General features: G+C 45.1%; 1 protein-coding gene across 1 annotated transcript; it reads left to right on the forward strand.

The window, feature by feature from the left end:
* The first annotated feature begins 4,998 nt into the window (after window positions 1–4,998).
* On the forward strand, window positions 4,999–20,771 carry LOC140721825 (NACHT, LRR and PYD domains-containing protein 3-like). Its single transcript, XM_073036635.1, is given in 11 exon segments — window positions 4,999–5,100; window positions 7,742–7,834; window positions 8,977–9,143; window positions 10,057–10,228; window positions 10,328–10,393; window positions 16,312–17,084; window positions 17,086–18,050; window positions 19,507–19,593; window positions 19,804–19,974; window positions 20,130–20,297; window positions 20,455–20,771. Coding segments are annotated over 10 exon segments (2,718 nt in total). The 5' UTR covers window positions 4,999–5,100; window positions 7,742–7,773; the 3' UTR covers window positions 20,543–20,771.
* The last annotated feature ends 229 nt before the right edge of the window (window positions 20,772–21,000 follow it).

Consider the following 21,000-nt stretch of genomic DNA (forward strand, 5'->3'; position numbering starts at 1 on the left):
AATGTTTGTGTATTTGTCTTCAATCGGCCGATTGCTTATATCAGAGACAATGGTGTTGAATTAGTTTGTTTCTTCAAGTAACTGTAACTAAGGAAGTTAGTCAGCGGTGCAACCACATCTCAGGAGACCTTACCTTTGCACAAATTCTCCCTCCCTTAATAAACTGAACGTTCAGGCGAGCGTTCTAGGTTTTGACAACATTGCCTCATCCCTGAGTAAAATATCGTCTGTATCTAACACTCCTGCTCCCGTCATGACCCGTTCTTATCTGCACTCTCTTTTCCTCAACCTTCTCTACCTGTAGGTTCACATTCCCTCTGCCACGTTCAACTGTCCTCCAGATAGAGAACGTTAACTGAGCTTTAGAATACCAGGCACCGTACGGTAAGAATGCAGATCATTACTGCAGCCGCTGCCAGAGCGGGAGGGTGCATATCTTCACAACATCTAGCACGATACCGTAAAGGCACAGACCTTTATAACTGCTGTCAGCATTGCTATAAGGAGACAGGCCTTTACAACAGATGGACACACAATACTAGAATTTTAACTACTTTACAATTTAAACAAAATACCATCAACTATTTGTCGCGATAGGGAGCGAGCACATCTGTGATTGAGCGCCAGGAGGGAGCGCAACAGAGAGCCGATGTGAGAGACAGCAGGCGAGTGAGAGCGAGAGAGAGGCAGATAGAACTAACTCTATCAGGAAGGGGGTATGACGATATTCTCAGACGTGTGGATAACAAGGAGGAGGAGAGTTCAGGTCAATGAAGAGTAAGATGGATAAATCCTGTGGGGGTTATCGTCAATGAGGCAACCGACACACATGCAGGCAACCATGCAGTAAAAAATTGTCATCATGGTCAGCGCACACATAGTGAGCTGAGGGGACCAACCCAATCTCTAAAACAATCTCTCTCTTCGCCTCTTCCCCTAATCAGTCTTCCGGGACCCCAAACCCTGGACTCTCGCTCCCAGTCCTTCTCGCTCTCTCCAGTGTCTCTTTCCCATTTCCAATCAGCGCAATCCCTCCCTCTCCGTCTCTCTCTCCCTTGTCTCTTTCTTCCAGTTTTAATCCCCGTTTTCCTCACATCTCTCACCTCGATTCTCATTCTCCCAGCCGCTCTCTCCAGCATCGCTCTCTCTCCGTCCCTCTCAGCCCATTATTCCACTCTTATTTCATTCTCTCTCCCTCCATCTCTCACCTTCATGCCCTTCATACTCCTCCAGTCTCTTTCCCTCCTACTGTCCTCGTCCCTCTTTCCCGTCCATATCTCCCTCAAATCTCTCGCCGTCTGTCCTTGATCCATAAGTCTTCACGGGTACTGGCGAGCATTTAAAAAACAAAACAGGTATTCTTCATTGTTACCTTTTCATAAATACTCTGGTTGTGCAATTATTTAGAGATGGTGAGGACACGAAATTCATTTTCAGTTGCAGCGACTTAGGCAGATTGACTGGTGACGTCACAGAGGCATCCCTGGCGGTCACTCTTCTCCGGCGGCCTGGCCAAGGCTGTGTCTTCAGATTTCCCCATCGTTCCTAAATGAACTGCACTGAGCTCAGAGGTATTGTCACAACCATGTTTCCATGATGCATACATGGTTCCTGTGGAGTTATATATGTGTTTTACTCTTCCGATGGCCCAATTCCATCGGGAGCGAGAGAGGAGGCAAGTTACAGGCCTGTGAGTGCGATTAGAAAGGGTCGTTCGAGGGCTTTCCGCTTTTGTCCTGCGGCCCAGTTGAATTAGAGAGGAGGCTACTCTCGGGACCGTGAGGGTGATTAAGAATAAAGCTGTTCTCACGTTCTTGCGGTGTTTTCTTGCTGCCAATTAGAACGGAAAGATAAAAATAAAGCAGGGACACGCGGGAAGGCCATTGTGTGATTGGGCCAGTGCTGTCCATTCGTCCCTCCCCACTGTTCTCCCTTCTGGCACTTATCTTCGTAAGCAGAACAAGTGCTACAGCTGGCCTTACCAATTAGGGTCCCAAACTGCCCTTCCAGGTCAGACGACACTCTGCATCTGCTTCCAGCGTGGCCTCCTGCCAGTCGGGGAGATCGGTTCGCGAGCACCTACCCTCTGTCTGCCCGAACCAGCGGGATCTCCTAATTGAATTCTACTTCCCATTCCCAATCCGATATGCCCATCCATGGTCTCCGCAACTGTCGAGATCAGGTCACGGAGGAACAACACCTTATATTCCGTATTGGTAGCCTCCGAGTTGAACGTCGATTTTTCAAACACCCACTTCACCATTTCTAATGTCCTTGCCCCTCTCTTATGTTATCTCCTTGACCGTCCATCCCCTCCCTCTGGTGTTCCTCCTCCTCCATTTTTTTTTCTTTCTTCCACGGTCTTCTGTCTCTTTCTCCAATCAAATTCCATTTCTTTGGCTTAATCCAGGTTACACCTATCGCCTCTCTCCTCTCTCCGCACCTTTCAAATCTACTCCTCAGCTTTTTTTTCTCCAGTCCGGCCGAATGTTTTGGGCCCGAAACACCAACTACTTTCATTTTCCATAGATGCTGCCTGTACTGCTGAGCTTCTCCAGCATTTTGTGTGTGTTGCTCGGATTTCCAGCATCTGTGGTGCCCTCTTGTTAGAGTGGAGAGGCTTCATTGAGAACAAGCTTTGTCGGGTAATTATCTGATCAGTTTATTCTTCATTCTTCCTCTCTTAGTGCGGATTGCCCCGGGCAGTTTTTGTTTTCTTTTTAGGAAATGTTGATATTCTGCAATTATCTCCCGGATAATGACATCTTCACCAGTTGCACCAAGCTTCATTTCTTCATGGAAATCAATAAGGAACTGGTATTGCAGCTCGATGATCATCGGTTGATAAGGGACACTGAGGAGGTGATAGATCAGGGCTGCAAGAAGGTGATCACCCCAAAGTTTCAGGACGCATGCACCTGAGTGAGTGTCAGGAGGTGGAAAGGAAATGAGCAGCCAGTCACCTCCCTCAGGTTCAGGAATAACCCGTCCCTTTTGTAGAAGAGATACCAATAATCCAGGGAATTGAATTGCTATGCAGCTGAATATCAAGAAAATGAATCTCGGGGTTGTACATGTTGTCAGATATTTACTTTGATAGTGCATTTCCTTTGAACTTTTACTTTGAAAAGAGAAATAATTTATGTTTCAACGTGTTTAGTTCCGCACTGCACAGATCCTCGATGGGCAACGGAGGGACCAGCGGTATGCAGGCACAGGCGAGGGCGCGCTGTGGTCATAGTTCAGCGATATATATATGTACAATGTCTGAAATACACCTTAGGGAAATATTTGTTTTACGATTAACTTCAATAAAAATATATTCCAAAAAAAGATAAATGGCATATGATTGCCGCTGTGATTTGGTCACTTATCCAGGAAGTGAGCAGTCATCTGAAGGGGACGGGCGCTTTTATCTTGCTGTCACCTTTGACCGGTTGTTATCTCTGGGAGTCGGTAATCTCAGCACAGGTGCGACCTTGACGATTACTGTAATCGGGTGTAACTGGGTGCACCTGTTGAAGATAGCTTTATTATCGGGGTACCCCTGAGAGCAGAGCGGCTGCAGGCAGCTGGGCCACATTTAAACCAGGAGAAGGGGGATGTCCACTGTTCAAAAAATGAAATATGCATAACATTTCATGATATTTCACAGCGTCCTTCCTTCTGCTGCCTCTTTGTAATACCTCCACAGCGGTCTTTGCCCTGAGCAATTTGAGCAAACTGGAATTTATAGTCTGACAATAAACTGGTTCCAAGCTGAAGAATAAATCAAAGCGCCGACACCAACTGAAACAAACCAAATGCAGGTTGCGATTCCTCTCTGCAACAGATCAAATTTAGTAGAGAAAACGTGGCCATTGTTATCGTGCACTGCATTAATATTTCTGACTCGGAACACATGTTACTAAGACTCATTCATGTAAAATGAGTATTTGCGTGGTTTGTGAAAAGCGTCATGAAACAGTGTAGCGTACAAGATATAAAGGGTGACGTTCAGGTTTTGAGTGTTGTGATCTGAACATTGCTCAGGCTATGTTCACCTATCATTCGGGTCTATAAAGTACAGATGCTTATATTCGCTGAAGCGGCAAGGCCGCTGATATCACAGTTCAGCTGTGATCATGTAGAATGGAGGAACATCACTGAGAGCCCCAATGTCCTGATATTAATTCAACATTACAGTAGAACATTCTGACAAATAAGACACCCAGTTAATATAATGTTCAGGAGTTTTCTATCGATCTCTAACGCGGTAGGTGTATGTGTAAAGTAAATGAGATATCAGGCAAATTCACAAGCGAGAAATGGTCGTAATTTGATAGGATTGCGGCTGTGATATGGTAACGTCTTTCCAGTATGTGAGCAGTAGTGTGAAGGAGAAGGGCGTTCATATTCTGCTCTCGACTGTGACCCGTAGCTATCTGCGAGAGATTGTAATCTCGGCATGTTTGCAGCCAAACTGGCCCATCACTCTGATGGACCACCAGCGGACAACTGCGAAAGCTGGCTTTATAAACGGGCTAACCTTGAAATCAGTGCAGGTATAAGCAATGGGAGTGCAGTTAAGACTGGAGGAAGGAAGTATCCAGTGTACATAACAAGATGTATTCCAAAGGGAAAATATATGACCACAGCTCTCAGAGCTCTTCCTTCTGCCGTGACTGTGCAGTAAACCCACAGCAGTCTTTGCCCTGCGCTATCGCTGGAGTTTATAGTCTGGCAATAAACTCGGCCCAAGGTGCATAATAAATCAAAGCGCCGACACCAACCGAATAGAACCTGGATGCCGGTTCTGATTCCTCTCTGGAGAAGATCAAATTTTCCAGTGTAAGTTACTCATTGCAATCGTGCATTGAAGTAGTAAGTCGTGCTGGAGCCATATGTTAGAAATACGCATTCAAACAATGGAAATTATTGTACAGTTCAACATAACCATTGTGGAACAGGATGTGGCGTTATGTGCTGAAAAGCATGCGGTTTAAGTTTACGAGCGTGTTATCAATTGACCCTTGCTCAGGGTGTGTTCCCTTACACGTAGGGCACATCAAATTCAGCTGCTTCGATTTGCTGCGACCAGACTCAGGAGTTCAACACGAGGTAAGAACAGAGACTATACGGTGAAAAGTCATGGTGTTTCAATGCCCCCACTCGTCACGGCAGTCTGTGTAGTGTTACTGACAATTCAATACGGTCTCTAAAATTGCACGCCTTTATGGATCTGTGTTTTTTCTGTATGCGTATTATTTTTAGTAATGACAGGGTACAGCTGGCAGTGATATTTAATGTAAACCTTCTCCAAGTAAATCCACTGGCTGTTGATAAAAACTTATCGAAGTGGGCGCTTTACTACGTTCTGCACCTAATGAAGTGGACACTGAGTGTATGTTCGGGGCCTTTTGCTGCCGCTGCCCGTCCACTTCAATTTTCGGAATGTTACGTGCAAGTTTGATTTTCTGCTGCTTTCCAATCACACTGAATATGTCTGACCAATCTCCTGTATCTCTCTCATTAGCGCGATGTGTGACCCACAGAACCGCCAGACACTGGATTTGATTTTTTTTTTGCTTGTTTTTCGCACAAATCACGGTAAATGATGCTAATTGTGCGTGAATGTCCCAAGGGCTGAACAGTTTTTGAGATACTGGCGCCAACAAACATCCCACGGTCAAAGACACTTGGATCACATTTGTTCCCTATCTTGAAGAAGACCTTCGATATTTGTTGACCATGTCTGCATGATTTTTTTTTTGTTTGTTTTCAGCTGCCGCCACATGATTCGCTGGCTCGCATTGACGAGCTGGTATATATATCTACCTAATAAATTGGCCACTGGTAGTATTTCCTATCCAGACAGTCCTCCCCATCTCGAATATGAGCATTTTTTGAGATCGAGACTTAATTATTACCGATTCCTCTGTTGCCCTGCTTTGAAAAACATAGCAACTGAACGGTCCAATTCTGTGCGAGGCTGGGGCTGTGGGGTTGCGGTGGGGTGGAGAAGCGCATCAACTGATAAATTCGTCTTTTTGTTTCTGATTATCAAATGAAAGTAATATTTACTCCGGAGTGCACATTTACCCACATAACTAGTAACGGACTCAAAGGTATCCGAATGGGGAGACCCATTACAAGGTAGGTTACTGAGAAATATATATCTTTTAGTCACAAAACAAGAGATCCGCGAGTGTTGGAAATCCCGAGCAACACACACAAAACTGAGCAGGTCATGCAGCACCCAGGCAGATTAAGAAGCAATCGACGTTCCGATGAAACGTTTCGGTCTGAAACATTGACCGTATGTTCCTCTCCATAGATGCTGACTGATCTGCTCAGTACCTCCAGAAGTTTGTGTGTGCTTCTCTCTAACTTTCAGTCAAGGTTTTTCTATGAAATACAGTCACTTCACAGCGGCAAAAAAAAAACTGTTCAATAAGCTTCAGATATTGCCGAAATATTGTCCAGAGAATTACGCTGAAAACACGGGGCCTTAAATCTATAATTTCTCTGTTGGGTTGCTTGTGATGAGAGTCTCCCTTCATTGCCTGTGAGCTGCAAGGAGACTTATTCACACTACGCAACACCACGATAACCATTCCGAGGCAGCGCGCCACCCTATCCCCACTTCGCGTGCCATCCTGATCCTCTGGCAAGTGATTTTATCAAGGTCTGGTGACTGTCACTAAGCGTCGTCTCGGGTGCAGACGCAACGAAATGAGATAAGGGATGCATACGGGTAGCGCTCCATGGTATCGGTTTGGTACACACTCTAATAAAACGTCGAAATTTGTCGCATTACTGATGTCGAGTGGCATTCATATAGTCTTGTTTAATTTAGTAGGATATATTTTTTACAGTCAATTGAGGAATTTTTATTCATTAAATAATTAAAATAAATCTTAAGTAAGGAAAATGCGAAATGTAAAAGTATATACTGGAAGTGTTCGGCAGATTGCGGAACAGTGTGGGCAGGCTCAGTTCTGATTATAGTTCCTCGACCTGAAAAATTAACACACTGTCTGTCTTGTTGAATAATTCCATCTTTTAAAATTGTTTTGAATACATTTTTGTCAAAGTTGAATGTAACAATCCGGTGATAACCAGATGAAATGCTCCAATAATTCTTGGTCGCAATTTAGGGGCTGAAGTCCAGCCGGTGAAAATATGGTGGTTTCAGGCAAGACGTTCCGATGCTGTGCACAGGATTCGGCCGTTATGCATTGCCTTAAACGAGATATGTAATCTTGCCAATGACGTCGATACTTCATAATTTAAAAAAAAAAATGGAAGGAACATCTGGGAAGCAGGGGTGTTCGAGAAATGTGTACAGTTTGTCATTGAAATTTATAGATGAGCCGAGGTTAGTGGAAGTGTTTGAGCGCTCGCTGCTGTACCAGATGTCCTTTGAGCACCATAGCGCCACTAGAGGTAGGAGGGCTCAAGAAGTACGTGCTTCCTTCTCTGGAACTCCAACCTGCATTGAAGTTCTGTTGACTTGACAAGCCAATGTGACACCTCACTCTTGATCCATGCCGCGGCATGGGAAGCTCATCCAGTAATCCGACCATGGAGTATATTTCAGAAGTTGTATGATTGGTGTGTGCAGGAGGATCAGGCCGTGTCATCATTTCATTGGAGAGGACTATGCTTATATGGCTGTATGATCTTCGGTACGCATATCCGCTTTCTCCTTTATACCTAAATTATTTCCTGACCCTACTCCCGATTTTGTTTCTTGCAGAGAACTACAATCTGTTAACACCTGCCTTCACAATGGCTGATGCAGCTGACGAGGGACGAGAATCAGTGGCGTCAACATCAGAAAAACACCCGGGTACATAACCATCCTGTTATTACCATGAAAGTGGCCAATCGTATATCTGATATCTGTTCTGTCTCTGATAGGTATTTCTCAACATCCTAGGCCAGTTTAAATCTGTCGCCAGCGTCTCTTCGAGTCTCACCTTTGCATCCAGACTTCGGTCATACTGAAACATGGATATGCTACATTATTTCCCTCATGAAAATGGCTATTCTGATTTGATCGTGTACTGGTATCAATCTCAGTGGTACCCCCCCGTCACTTCATCTGGTAAACAGTCCATTTATGCCTACTCGATGTACTTCCACCCACCAATTCGTGTCCATATTGTTACTTTATCCACAACCCCTCGTGGTTTATGCTTGCCTGCTTATCTGTGCTGTGTTCATTACTGAAATTCCTAATGGTCCATATTCGCTGGTCTCGCCTTATCTATCCTGCTAGTTCCATCCTCAAAAATATTCCAATGGATTCAGTCAGCGTGATTTCACTTTCACAAAGCATTGTTGAATTTGTTAGGTCTTTTGAATTTTCTCCTGATACAGCTTCGACAATGGCCAAGAATCTTTCACACCACTGATGTCAGACGAAGCAGAATGTTGTTCCTAATCTTCTCTTTAACTTTTAAATTTAAACGTAACTGTGTAATGTTAACTACCTCGAACCATTCCGATTGTCTCACTCTGCCTCTGCTTTAAGGTGCTTGGGTCACCATCTATAACAACTTTGGCCGTTGAAGCAGGTAAATGCAGGTGGGATTAATGAACATTGAGAGATACTAAAGCCTATCCAAGGTGCAACTGCACGAAATACTCCAAACTAAACCTCATGAACTACTCATACATCTCCAATTTCTCCACTCAGTAGCTAGATTAACAAAATGCAATGTTCGAAGGCTCTCTTTACGACCCTATCTCCACGGGACGCCACTTTCAATTCATTAAATTTCTTGGAATTGGATCTATATTTTTCAGTGCCATGTCTTTCGCTGTGTAAGCCCTTCCCTGATTTGTGCTTCCAAATGGTTAAACCTGTGTGTGTCCATTCATGATTGTGTTTGGTAACATGGCGCACCGACGTTAGGTTCTAGATAGAAAAGTGCTGACCAATTGAGTTTCGATAATATCTCTAGTTTCCGTCGCTTCGATTCACAGGTCCGAGTTCAGGAATAACCGAACTCCTGGCATACTGGAACGATTTCAAGCTTCTGCAGTTGATTGACTTCTACCGGGACAGGCTGGAGCAGGCGATGGAAGGAGTGGTGCACGGAATGAGCCTGGCGTTAACGTTCGAGCATGAGCTCAGTGGAGAGGAACATCAGGTAAGTGAGCAGGAGAATGGGTTTGAATTTTCACACGTCATGGGTGTCAGAAATCTGAATCACCGGAACTTAAAATAGATAAATGGACAACCGGGAAATAAATAGTGAATATACAATGATAAAATTATGAATCTGAACCAATGATGGAAAAGGGATGAATATGTCCCCCAGTCTGGTGGGTGATTGTTCATTTTTACAGCGAGGGAAGCGGATAACAGGTGTATCGGCGTAACATAATAGATATTAAATGGAAATATGGTACGATATTTCGGTTTAGGACGATCGCAGAGCGTGACCGCAGGATTTCAGTGAGAACCTGGGCATTATCGGTGGATGCCACAGGTGCTCGCCAGTGTTCTAATCTGGGTGGAGATGCTTGTTTTATAATTTGTCACTGGAAACTGTGTCAGTCGTGATATACTGCCATGTTGTGATGAAATCACTGATAAACCGCCACCAAAAAAGGCAATGGAAAGACAGCAGGTGCCAGCCGCCAGCATGTTAGACACTGGCAGACTGAGAAGATTAATCGCAGCATATTTTCTGTAACTTCTCCGAGGCTGATCGCTCTGTATATATATACATATAAAAAAGGTTTTCTTGACTTCTTCGTTCATCTGCTTTATGATAAATCATATTTTATGGTTTCTTCTTGACACTGTCAAAATAGATGAGGGATTACTTATGGGTTAGGAATCACGGCAACGAAGCTGTCACGGATTAACCAGGATCCCATTGACTGGTGGGCCATGTTCATGGAGAATATCCCTCTATGTGCTCTGCTCTGAATGTACAGTCCATCTCCAGAGAGGATCGGCATCCGGCCGTGTGATCCCGATAAAGAGCCCATCATTTACTTCTCATTCTCTGTGAATCTGTCAGTCCCCAATATGTTCATTTCTACACTTGACAGAAAATCTCTGATCTTGCTGATAAGGGAGAGTGGGCGGACAGTTCTAAACTCCTCCTGAGCCTGGTGATGGAGAGAGGCGCCCGCGCCCGGAGGGTGATGTGGGAATCGTTTGTGAAAATGCGGAATGGAGCCCCAAAGTTGGAGAAAATACTGAAGGAAATACAGGAACATGGTGAGATAATATCAGAGATTAATCACAATTTGGATTTAAACAACACATACTTTATAATTTGTGATATTTGATTTCACCAAATTGTTTAAATTTATACAGGGTGTGCACCGTACGAGCGATCAAACCCCAATCAAGATTTACGGGAGATTCCCAGTGAGCTGAAAGGTAGGTGAAGAAACAGCTGTTTCCACCAACGGCTGATGCTTGTGCAGGACCGTTATGTTGATGGGCCACGGAGCTCTGACCAGGTAAATGTTGTCACTGTGACACAGTACATCGTAAGGCATATGGAAAGATTGCCTCCAATGGAAAAGTTTTCAAAAGACATAATGAGCAACGAGGCAGAGAGTTCGGGGCTTGGGAAAAGTGGGGTCCACGCTGGTGCCTGGAACTACAGCTGTTTCCACCGGGGTCAGAGAAGACAAAGGAGCGATCCGGTGCAGGGAAAATCTGGGAAATCTCTGCACCCCAACATGTCAAACCTCGTCCTACCTGCCTCTTTTCCCCTTTCCCACTGCCGAACATCCCTCGTCCTAAATCATTTCTCTAAACTCCGTCCGTCCGCACAGATCGTCAATTTTTCGAGTTGGATATCGATTGAAGTTCTAGTCACAGAATAACAGCAACAGCTTCCCTTTAAATATAAATCCAGGCAATATTCCTACTAATCTGTCCAATCCCAAAACAGCAAATGTCACCCAGTCTGTTCGCATCTGCAGTCGCTTACTGCGAACGATGGGCAGTCCATCGGAGGACGGTGTCAGTGAAGGTGAGGGGGGGGGGGGGGTAGGTGGTGCTTGCAAAGTCCAGAGAACAGAAATTCATGTCTTCCCTCCGATGTGTGATGAAAATTGTCGGAGAGTAAGGGCTGTCAATTAGATCAGAGAAACCCGATGTTTTGTTAATGTGGCGAGGAAGATGAAAAAAACTGAACAAATCGATAAATAATGTTGAGACACATTTAATTGCGCCAGACTGATGAGAAGCTCACTTCATCCGTAAGTACATTGCGTCTGTGGAAATGGAGCCTTGGGCAGTGCAAGGGCTCTGAGTCTGAAAAGCTTCATATTCAAAGGCAGTGTTGGATTACCCAGCTGCACATTTAGCAGAGGAGTGGGCGAAGGAAAGACAGATATTGAAAAAGTTATTAATCTTACAGTAGCTCATGTTTTATCTGATCATTCGAAAGTCTTGATCAGAAACCTGAGGAATCCCTACCAGTATCCTGGTTCAACAACTCTCACTTCCAAGAACAAACTGTAAATGTATTAATGTTCTTATAGGAACTGAAAGAGGCTAATTAGGAATTTTAGAAAGATCTCTCAGTCTCTGTCACTTCTGTAATAATTGTTTTGGTCCATATTCAGGTAACAAAACCCCTCCGTTTCCTTGCACCACTGATTTAGTATAGCTCTACAAATTGCCTGCAAAGTTGTTCTTCAATATTCTTCACGCTTCCTGCCAAGGGAACGGATACGGCTATGGAACTCTAACACCTACTTAGAAACATAGAAATATAGAAAACCTGCAACACAATGCAGGCCCCTCGGCCCGCAATGCTGTGCCGAACATGTACTTGCTTCAGACATTACCTATATTAAGCATAGTCCTCTATTTTTCTAAGCTCTATGTACCTGTCCAGCAATCTCTTAAAATACACTACCGTATCCGCCTCCACCACCGGCAGACCATTCCCCGCACTCACCACTCACTGCGTAAAAAACTTACGGCTGACATCTCCTCTTTACCTACTCCCAAGCACCTTAAAACTGTGCCCCTCTCTTACTAGCCATTTCAGCCCTGGGAAAAAGCCTCTGACTCTCCAGACGATCAGTGCCTCTCATTATCTTGTACACCTCTGGCTGACCACCTCTCGTTCTCCAAAGAAAAAAGCCCAAGTTCACTCAACCAATTCTCAAAGGCATGCTCCCCAATCCAGGCACCATCCTTGTAAATCTCCTCTGCACCCTTTCCACGGCTTCCACATCCTTCCTGTAGTGAAGTGACCAGAACAGAGCGCGGTACTCCAAGTGGGTCTGACTGGTGTCCTATATAACTGCAACATTACCACTCGGCTTTTAAACACAATCCCTCGATTGATGAAGGCCATTGCTCCGCATGCCTTCTTAATGACAAAGTCAACCTGCGCAGCAGCTTTAAGTGTACTCTGGACGAGGTCCCCAAGCTCACTCTGATCACACTGCAAAGAGCCTTACCATTAATATTATATATTGCCATCATATTTGACCTACCAATATAAACCAGCTCACGCTTATCTGGGTTAAACCTCATCTGCCACTTCTCCGCCCAATTTTTCATCCTATCGATGTCCCGCTGTAACCTCTGACAGCCCTTCACACTAACCACAGCTCTCCCAAGCATTATGTCATCAGCAAATTTATTAACCTATCACTCCACTTCCTCATTCAGGTTATTGATAAAAATCACGAAGTGAAGGGGTCCCAAAACGAATCCTGAGGCACAACTCTGGACACCGACCTCCACGTAATCATGAACCGTTTACAAGCACACTTTGCCTTCTGTGGGCAAGCCAGTAATCTATCCACAAAGCAATGTCCCCTAGGATCCCATGACTTTTTACTTTCTTAACAAGCCTTGCATGGGGTACGTTGTCAAATGCCTTGCGAAAATCCATTTTACTTTACATCTACTGCACTACCTTCATCAATGTGTTTAGTCGGATCCTCAAAAAATTCAATCAGGCTTGTAAGGCACGACATGCCTTTGAAAAAGCTATGCTGACTATTCCTGACGAAGGGTCTCGGCCCGAAACGTCGACAGTGTTTCTCCTATAGATCCTGCATGGCCTGCTGTGTTCCACCAGCATTTTGTGTGTGTGTTGTTTGAATTTCCAGCATCTGCAGATTTCCTCGTGTTTGCTGACTGTTCCTAATCATATTATGCCTCTCCAAATGTTCATAAATCCCGCCTCTCAGGATCTTCTCCGTCAACCTATCAACTCCTGAAGTACGATACACTGGTCTATAATTTCCTGGGCAATCTCAACTCCCTTTCTTGAATAAGGGAGCAACATCTACAAACCTACAATCATATCTGAACGTCTCCCGTCCCCATTGATGATGTAAAGATCATCACCAGAGGCTGAGCAATCTCGTCCCTCGCCTCCCACAGTAGCCTGGGGTACATCTCATCCTGTCCCGGAGACGTATCCAAATTGATGCTTTCCACAAGCTTCAGCACATCTTCTTTCTTCATGTCTGTATGCTCAAGCTTTTCGATGGGCTGTAAGTCATTCTTACAATCGCCTAGATCATTTTCCGTAGTGAATACTGAAGCTAAGTATTTATTAGGAACCTCTGCTCTCTCCTCCAGTTCGATACTCACTTTTCCACTGTCGCACTTGATTAGTCCTATTATCTCACGTCTTATCAACCTGCTCTTCACATACATGTATAATGTCTTGTGGGGGGAGAGGTCGTTAATCTTGCTCGCCAAAGCCTTCTCATGGCCCCTTCTGGCTCTCCTAATTTCATCCTTAAGCTCCTTCCCGCTAGCCCTATAATCTTCTATGACATTGCCTATATTTTTGAAACTTTCGTAAGCTATTTTTCTTGACGAGATTTTTAGCAGCTTTTGTACACCTTTGTTCCTGTACCATTCGTACCTATGTAAATATCCCCTGAACATTTTCATTATTTCTGCCGTACATTTCCCTGAGAGCATCTGTTCCCAATTTGTGTTTCCAAGTTCCTGGCTGATTACTTCATATTTCCCCTCACTCCAATTAAACGTTTTCCTATCTTGTCTCTTCCTACCCCGCTCTAATGCTGTGGTAAAGGAATTAGAATTGCGATCACTGTCTCCAAAATGCTATTCCATGGAGAGATCTGACACCTGAACAGGTTCATTTCCCAATACCAAATCAAGCAGAGCTTCTCCCCTTGTAGTGTTATATTATATCAGGAAAGCTTCCGGAAAACACCTAGCAAACTCCACCCCATCTAAAGCCCTTGCTCTAGGGTGATTCCAATCAATATTTTGGAAATTAAAATCTCCCACGATGCCAACCCAGTTATTATTGCTTCTTTCCAGAATCTGTTTCCCTATCTTCTGCTCGATGTCCATGTTACTATTGGGTGGTCTTTAAAACCGCCCACTAGAGATATTGACCTATTCCTGTTTATAACTTCTACCCACAGAGACTCAGTAGGCAATCCCTCCATGACTTCCTCCTTTTCTGTAGCCGTGCATTATCTCTGATCAGCAGTGCCACACCCTATCTCTTTTGTCTCCCTCCCTGTCTTTACTGAAACACCTAAATCCAGGCGCTGTAAGTAACCACTTCTGAACATGAAATAGATACTCCCCGGGATCATTGAAGAACATCTTCTCTACTGGTGTGGCATTCTCGAATGTAACTTTTTTCTACAATCCATGCTTTCCTACGTTCCCTATCCCACTCGAATACATTGATTGAATGAATAGTGAGAAAACATATCTGCATTGTTTGTTGCCAGATCACTACCGTTTTCCTCACAACTCTCAACTCTCTAAGATAATATAAACACTGTTGGCGGCCCCTAATAAATGATGAAGACTAAAATAACATTTTAAAGATCCGTTAGGCAGTAAACCCCTATATAGAGTATACCTGTTAACTGGAACCCCCTCCCCCCCCCCCACACCCCTGGCAGGGTCCGAATGCGCTGTGAAACCCCGCACACCTCTGGTAAGGTACAGACACAGCGGTAGACCCCACACACCCCTGACAGGGGCTGACACGCTGCGAGCCTCCTCAGGCCTCTCACAGTCTACCGACATGCTGCGAGATGCAACACACCCCTGACAGAGCCCTCACGCAATGTGAAACCTTTTACCCACCTGGCAAGGATCTGGCACACTCTGAGGTCCCGCACACTCCGGTCAGGATCCTGACATACCGCGAGGTTTCACATTCTTCAGGTGCACTGTCACTGCAAGTAACTTTCCCACACTTCATCCAGACCCAGTCCTACATTGACATCGGCTTTCCCCTATTTCAGGACGTGCTCGGGATTCAATGGGAGAGGTTTTGGGAACAATGAACACAACTCAAGTCCTGAGATGGTTTTGAATAAGGAGCGATCTGCAGCTTAGGTGATATACAGTGTGGGGATGTTAAATTGGGGAAGTTAGATTAATGGTAGGGGTCAAGTTGGGAGCAGCTTTTATAGGACAAATTCCCATCTGGTGACAGTCGATACATATTAGCTGATCAGAATTTCGAACCGGCATGGTCCAAAAGAGATTAGAGACTACGTTGTCAACTTCCCGGGAACCATGACGAGAGATGTTATACATTAGTTTGATAGTGATATGTATAATTTTTGAAGCTGAGGTGAGTCATTGACCTGTGGAGAGTGAAGAAGTTTCTTTACGAGTCCAGTGTTGCAGAAGCCGGTAAGGAAATAGCAGGTGGAGATTAATCCAGAAAAGTGTGAAGTGTTGTATCTCAGGAGGTAACGTGCATGGGGGATGTTTAAAGTAGATGTCAGGCACTAACTTCTTTGAGGTACAGAGGGAGTCTGGTGTCAATGTCCGTAGCTCACTGGATGTGACAACAAGAATAAATGAAGAAGACACGACCACATAGTTCACTTCATTGTGCGGATGTAGCTTTACGTTGCAGATGTATCCAACTTTGGTTTGGCTGCATTTGGAGCTTTAGTTCAATTCTGTCACCCTATTACAGGAAGGGTCTGGGGAACTCGGAGAGGGTGCAGACGAGTTTCACCAGATACTGCCGGGATTAGAAATCAACCTGCTTTCAAACTTTCAGTTCCATTTAAATAATAGATCTGTAGCATTCACTCTCTCCCTTTCTCCTGTCCTGCTGTGTATTTCCCGTGCAGACTGTTTAGTGGACATGAGACTGCAAATCTGCAGGGTTACACAAGCTTCTGAATTTATTATGAATCACCGTAACCAAATTTGCTTCAGTGTGTGAACTTACTCTGATAAATTAATTTGATACAAGAGTTTTGAATTACACTATTCTTGTAATACTGAGTTCTGAGATGAGGCATTTAACATTTTGTCTATTGTGTCTGTTCCCATGGAAGATGTTCAACAGAAACACAAGGAGATTCTGCGGGCACAAACTGAAACACTGAGAGTGAACACGATCCTGATGAGGGAGAAGGTGAAGGTTTTCCAGCTGGTTGATCGATACGCTGAGCTCACGGTAATTTCTACTGTTCGAGATCGGAGACTGGTGGAACATGAACTACTAGCAAGAGGCAGAAACCACGAGCAGTGGAGAAAACAACATCTCCGCAAAGAGCTGGAAAAACTCCGGACTGATCAGTTGTTCCAGAGCAGCTTTTCCCAAAGTAAATACAAATCTGGGAGTTCGGCAGCATTAGCTGGAGTCCCAGGAATCGGTAAAACAACAATGGTGCAAAAGATTGTTTATGACTGGGCCACGGGGAAAATATACCAACAATTCCAGTTTGTATTCAGTTTCAAATTCCGGGACCTAAACTCCATTAACTGTAGAATAAACCTAAGCGAACTGATTCTAGATCAGTATCCTTACTTTGGGAATTTCCTGAGAGAGGTCTGGAAAAACCCAAAGGGATTGTTGTTTATATTCGATGGTTTAGATGAATTCAAACATAAAATCGATTTTTCTGACAGTCGGAGAGATACAGAACCCAAGCACCAGTGCCCAGATCCCGAGTGGTGGTGTGACGTGTCTGATATTGTGTACAGTTTAATCCAGGGCAAGCTGCTCCCAGGGTGTTCAGTGCTGGTGACAACCCGCCCTTCTGCGTTACATTTATTAGAAAAGGCAGAAATCAATATCTGGACTGAAATCCTGGGATTTGTCGAATGAAGAACGGAAGGAATATTTCATTAGGCATTTTGAAGATAAGACAGTAGCAGAAGCTGTTTTCAAACACGTTGAGGAGAACGAGATCCTGTACACCATGAGCTACAACCCCTCCTACTGCTGTATCCTCGCTCTAGCACTGGGCCCCTTCTTCGCGAAAAAAGACATGGAACTGCAGCGAGTTCCCAAGACCATCACCCAACTCTATTCCTACTATATATACAACATACTGAAAAACCACGGCCGTGAGATTGATAACCCACGTGATGTGTTGCTCAGGGTTGGTCAGATGGCCTACAGGGGAGTGTCTGACAAGAAGATTGTATTTACAAATGGAGATTTGATCAACTACAATCTCCAGCCTTCCCAGTTCTTGTCCGGGTTCCTGATGGAGCTTTTGGAAAGAGAGGATTCTCCCCGTTGTGTGGTGTACACATTCCCACACCTCACCATCCAAGAGTTTGTAGCTGCACTCGCGCAATTTATGAATCCACATCCCGGGGATATCCTGAAATTCCTCACTAAAGCCCACAACACGACAGATGGGCGATTTGAGGTATTTCTCCGTTTTGTTGCTGGTCTCTCCTCCCCAATGACAGCTCGGGGCCTGGAGGAGTTTTTGGGTCCATTTCCTCATCAAACAACGTGCCGGGTGATTGACTGGGTGAAGGAGGAGGTTAAACGCCAGAGTGGAAACACAAGGAGTGAAGCTGGTAAAAGGAGCCTCCTGAACACATTGCACTACCTGTTTGAGTCTCAGAATAGTGGACTGGCTCAGGCCACACTGGGATCTGTGGAAACACTTTCATTCAGTGGAATGACATTGACCCCGATTGATTGCGCGGTCCTGTCTCATGTCATTGGACGATGTGATACAATACAACACCTCGACCTTGTTGGCAGTAACATTCAGTATGAAGGGATCCAGCGGCTGTTACCCGGGCTGCACAAGTGCCAGGAGTTGGGGTAACTTCACTTATTTCTCAGTCTGATCTGTGAAAGTGTTCCATTCTTTTGTTTCAAAGTAAAGGTAAATCAAGTTATGAGGAATTGTGACAAATTACGAGGCGATCGGTCAGTAATTCAAGAACGGAGGGTCATGTGGTTTCATGTGTAGAGATGTTGTAGACTTCATCAGTTCAGCGAACAACGGCAGTTAGATTAATGGTAGTAAATCACAAGAATGGCCGTGTTTTTCGCTCCCTGTGAAACAACCATTGAAACTGTTCCTTCTCACAGTTACTGACATCGAGAGTGACACCGACTGCAGCAGGTGTGACGGATCTTCACGCCCTCTACCCGATGAAGGACAAAAGAGGGCCAGAGGAATGCCTAGCGAGAGGGAGAGACAAACCTCTGAGGTTACTCTCCACCCCCCTCCCCGTGTGTGGCTATCACGATCACTCTAACGGTGTGACTTTGCTCCGCCAGATACCCTGCACTCGTGTGGACATCTCCTCTTCTGATTGTGGGGTTCAGTTCAGACCAAACCTCCCCATGCGATCTCTGTCAGCATCACCTCCTCTTGTTGAATCTCGCTTCCCCAGCTGCCTTCCTACTATGAGACCTCGCTTCCCCATCCCGCTTCCTCCTCAGGGGTCCATCATCTTCATACCTTTGTTTCTTCTGTGGGACCTTCCTACTCTATTCCCCTTCCTCCTGTGGTACTTCTCCACTCCGTTCCCCTTCCCCATGTGGGATCACTCTTCTCCACTCCCCTCGTTCTGTGCGCGTATCTCTTTCCCATATCCCCTCCTCCTGTGCGATCACTCTGTTCTATTTATCCTCCTTCTGCGAGATGCCTCTTCTCCATCTACCTCCCTCCTGTGGTATCTTTCTTCTCTCATCCCCTTCCTCCTGCGGTATCTCTCTCCTCCATCCCTGTCCCGTGGTATCTCTCTTATCCCTCTCCCTTCCTCCTGTGGAATCTCTCTTCTCTACCCCCTTCATCCTCTGTGGATACCTCTTCACCATTTCCCTTCCACCTGTGGTATCTCTCTTCCTCACCCTCTTCGTTCTGTGGAGATATCTCTTCCCCATCTCCCTTCCTCCTATGGGATAACTCTGCCTATCGCTTTTCCTCTGCCGGGGTTTTCTTCCACCATTTCCCATGGACACGTTCTCATCCACAACTCCTCCTCTTGGTGAAACTGTTTTCCTATCCTTCCGACCCTCTCCAGTCAAGAACAGTTTTTTCTAACCATCGGGGAATGAGACAGAATATATGGAGTTTACATGGTCACACCGACAGACTAAATTACTGACATTCCGAGCTGGGCTGTGCGGGACATTGACAGTGATGGACATTCCATCAGTGATTTACTGAAGAGTTTAATGTTTACTGAAATACCCGGAGTAGAGGAATTCTCTCAGACCCACTGTCTGAATTCATCTGTTCATCAATTTGTCTGTTTGTGTTTAGACTTGGGATGAATAAATTTGGAGATTCAGGACTGAAGCTGGTGTCTGCGGCTTTGAAAAATCCGGAGTGTAAAACACGGACACTATGGTAAGTGTCAGACTGTGGGAGATTGTGTTTACAGTCACTGGGTGTCTGACTCTGCACATTAATGTGATCATTGACAGACTGTGGGAGATTGTGTTTACAGTCACTGGGTGTCTGACTCTGCACATTAATGTGTCACTGGCATACACTGGGAATTTGTACCATCTCCTGACTCTGTGTGACCTTTACCCTCACTTTCTATTTCATTTCCAGGCTGAGCAATGTCGGAATCACAGATTCTGGCGCCGAGCATCTTGCCTCCGCTCTCAGTACAAACAGATCACTGACGGTGCTGAACCTGAATGAAAATGCACTAGGAGATACAGGAGTAAAACTGCTGTCTGAGGCTCTGAAGAACACAGAGTGTAAAATGGAGAAAATGTGGTAAGAATCAGGCAGTGAGAGATTGTCTGTACGGTCACTGGGTGTCAGTCACTGAACATTAATGCGATCAGTAATTGTCTTACTTGTAAATATTAGAGATTCATAGCATCCCCTGTCTCTTGGTGTCCTTCAACCTCACTCTCTCTCATTTCCAGGTTGTATAAGGTCGGTCTCACTGATTCTGGTGTCGATGACCTCGTCTCCGCTCTCAGTAAAAACCAGTCACTGACGGAGCTGGATTTGGGATCAAACTCGCTCACAGACCAATCTGTCCCCGTTCTTCGTCGCCTCATAGTGGCTCTCCCGAGTCTGGAGCGGATTTGGTGAGTGATTGTCTTAAAATTCAATGTCATAAAATATCAGCGGATCCGCGGGGTTTCGAATGATATTTGTCAGTGAATGTTGTTGAAACATTAACCCCAGTCCCCTGTTACTGACACTGTTCATTCTTTCATCTCTTCATTCGTTCATCTGTTTCAGGCTGTGGGACAATCAGATCAGTAAGTCCGGGGTAGAGGAACTGAAGTCTCTACAGGAACTCAAATCCGGACTGAATATGATACTGTGAACAGTTGAATATGCGAACACCCCCGCCCACGTTTTGACAGACCTTCCACCCAACCCCACCCCCGCGCCTTTAACGGCCACGCGTCAGTTTTAATTCCCAAAGTTTCTAACGGACACCGTCTCCAGAAGCACGCTCTGTGACGTCAGAGTCCGTTCCAGAGGACGTAATTCCACCTCCAGACAAGAGGAACTGCCTGCGAAGGATATCCAGTTCGGATAGCTCCCCCAAGTGATGCCCTGGGTTATTACGCAGACTGTAAGAGCCCAGTGGCAGTGCTCATGGGACACCAGTCCTGTGATGGGATTTATCCGGGAAGAGAATCCTTTTACTCACTTTGCTGAGGACAGTACATTCCGCAGTTTTGTCGATATAATGATGTTAAATTGACAAATGTCCGCACTTTTAAATTGAAAAAGAAACTGCACCTCACATGTCCTTTAGAATTATCCCCATCTGAT

The sequence above is a fragment of the Hemitrygon akajei genome, unplaced genomic scaffold (assembly GCF_048418815.1).
Source record: "Hemitrygon akajei unplaced genomic scaffold, sHemAka1.3 Scf000062, whole genome shotgun sequence".
Classification (NCBI taxonomy): Eukaryota; Metazoa; Chordata; class Chondrichthyes; order Myliobatiformes; family Dasyatidae; genus Hemitrygon; species Hemitrygon akajei.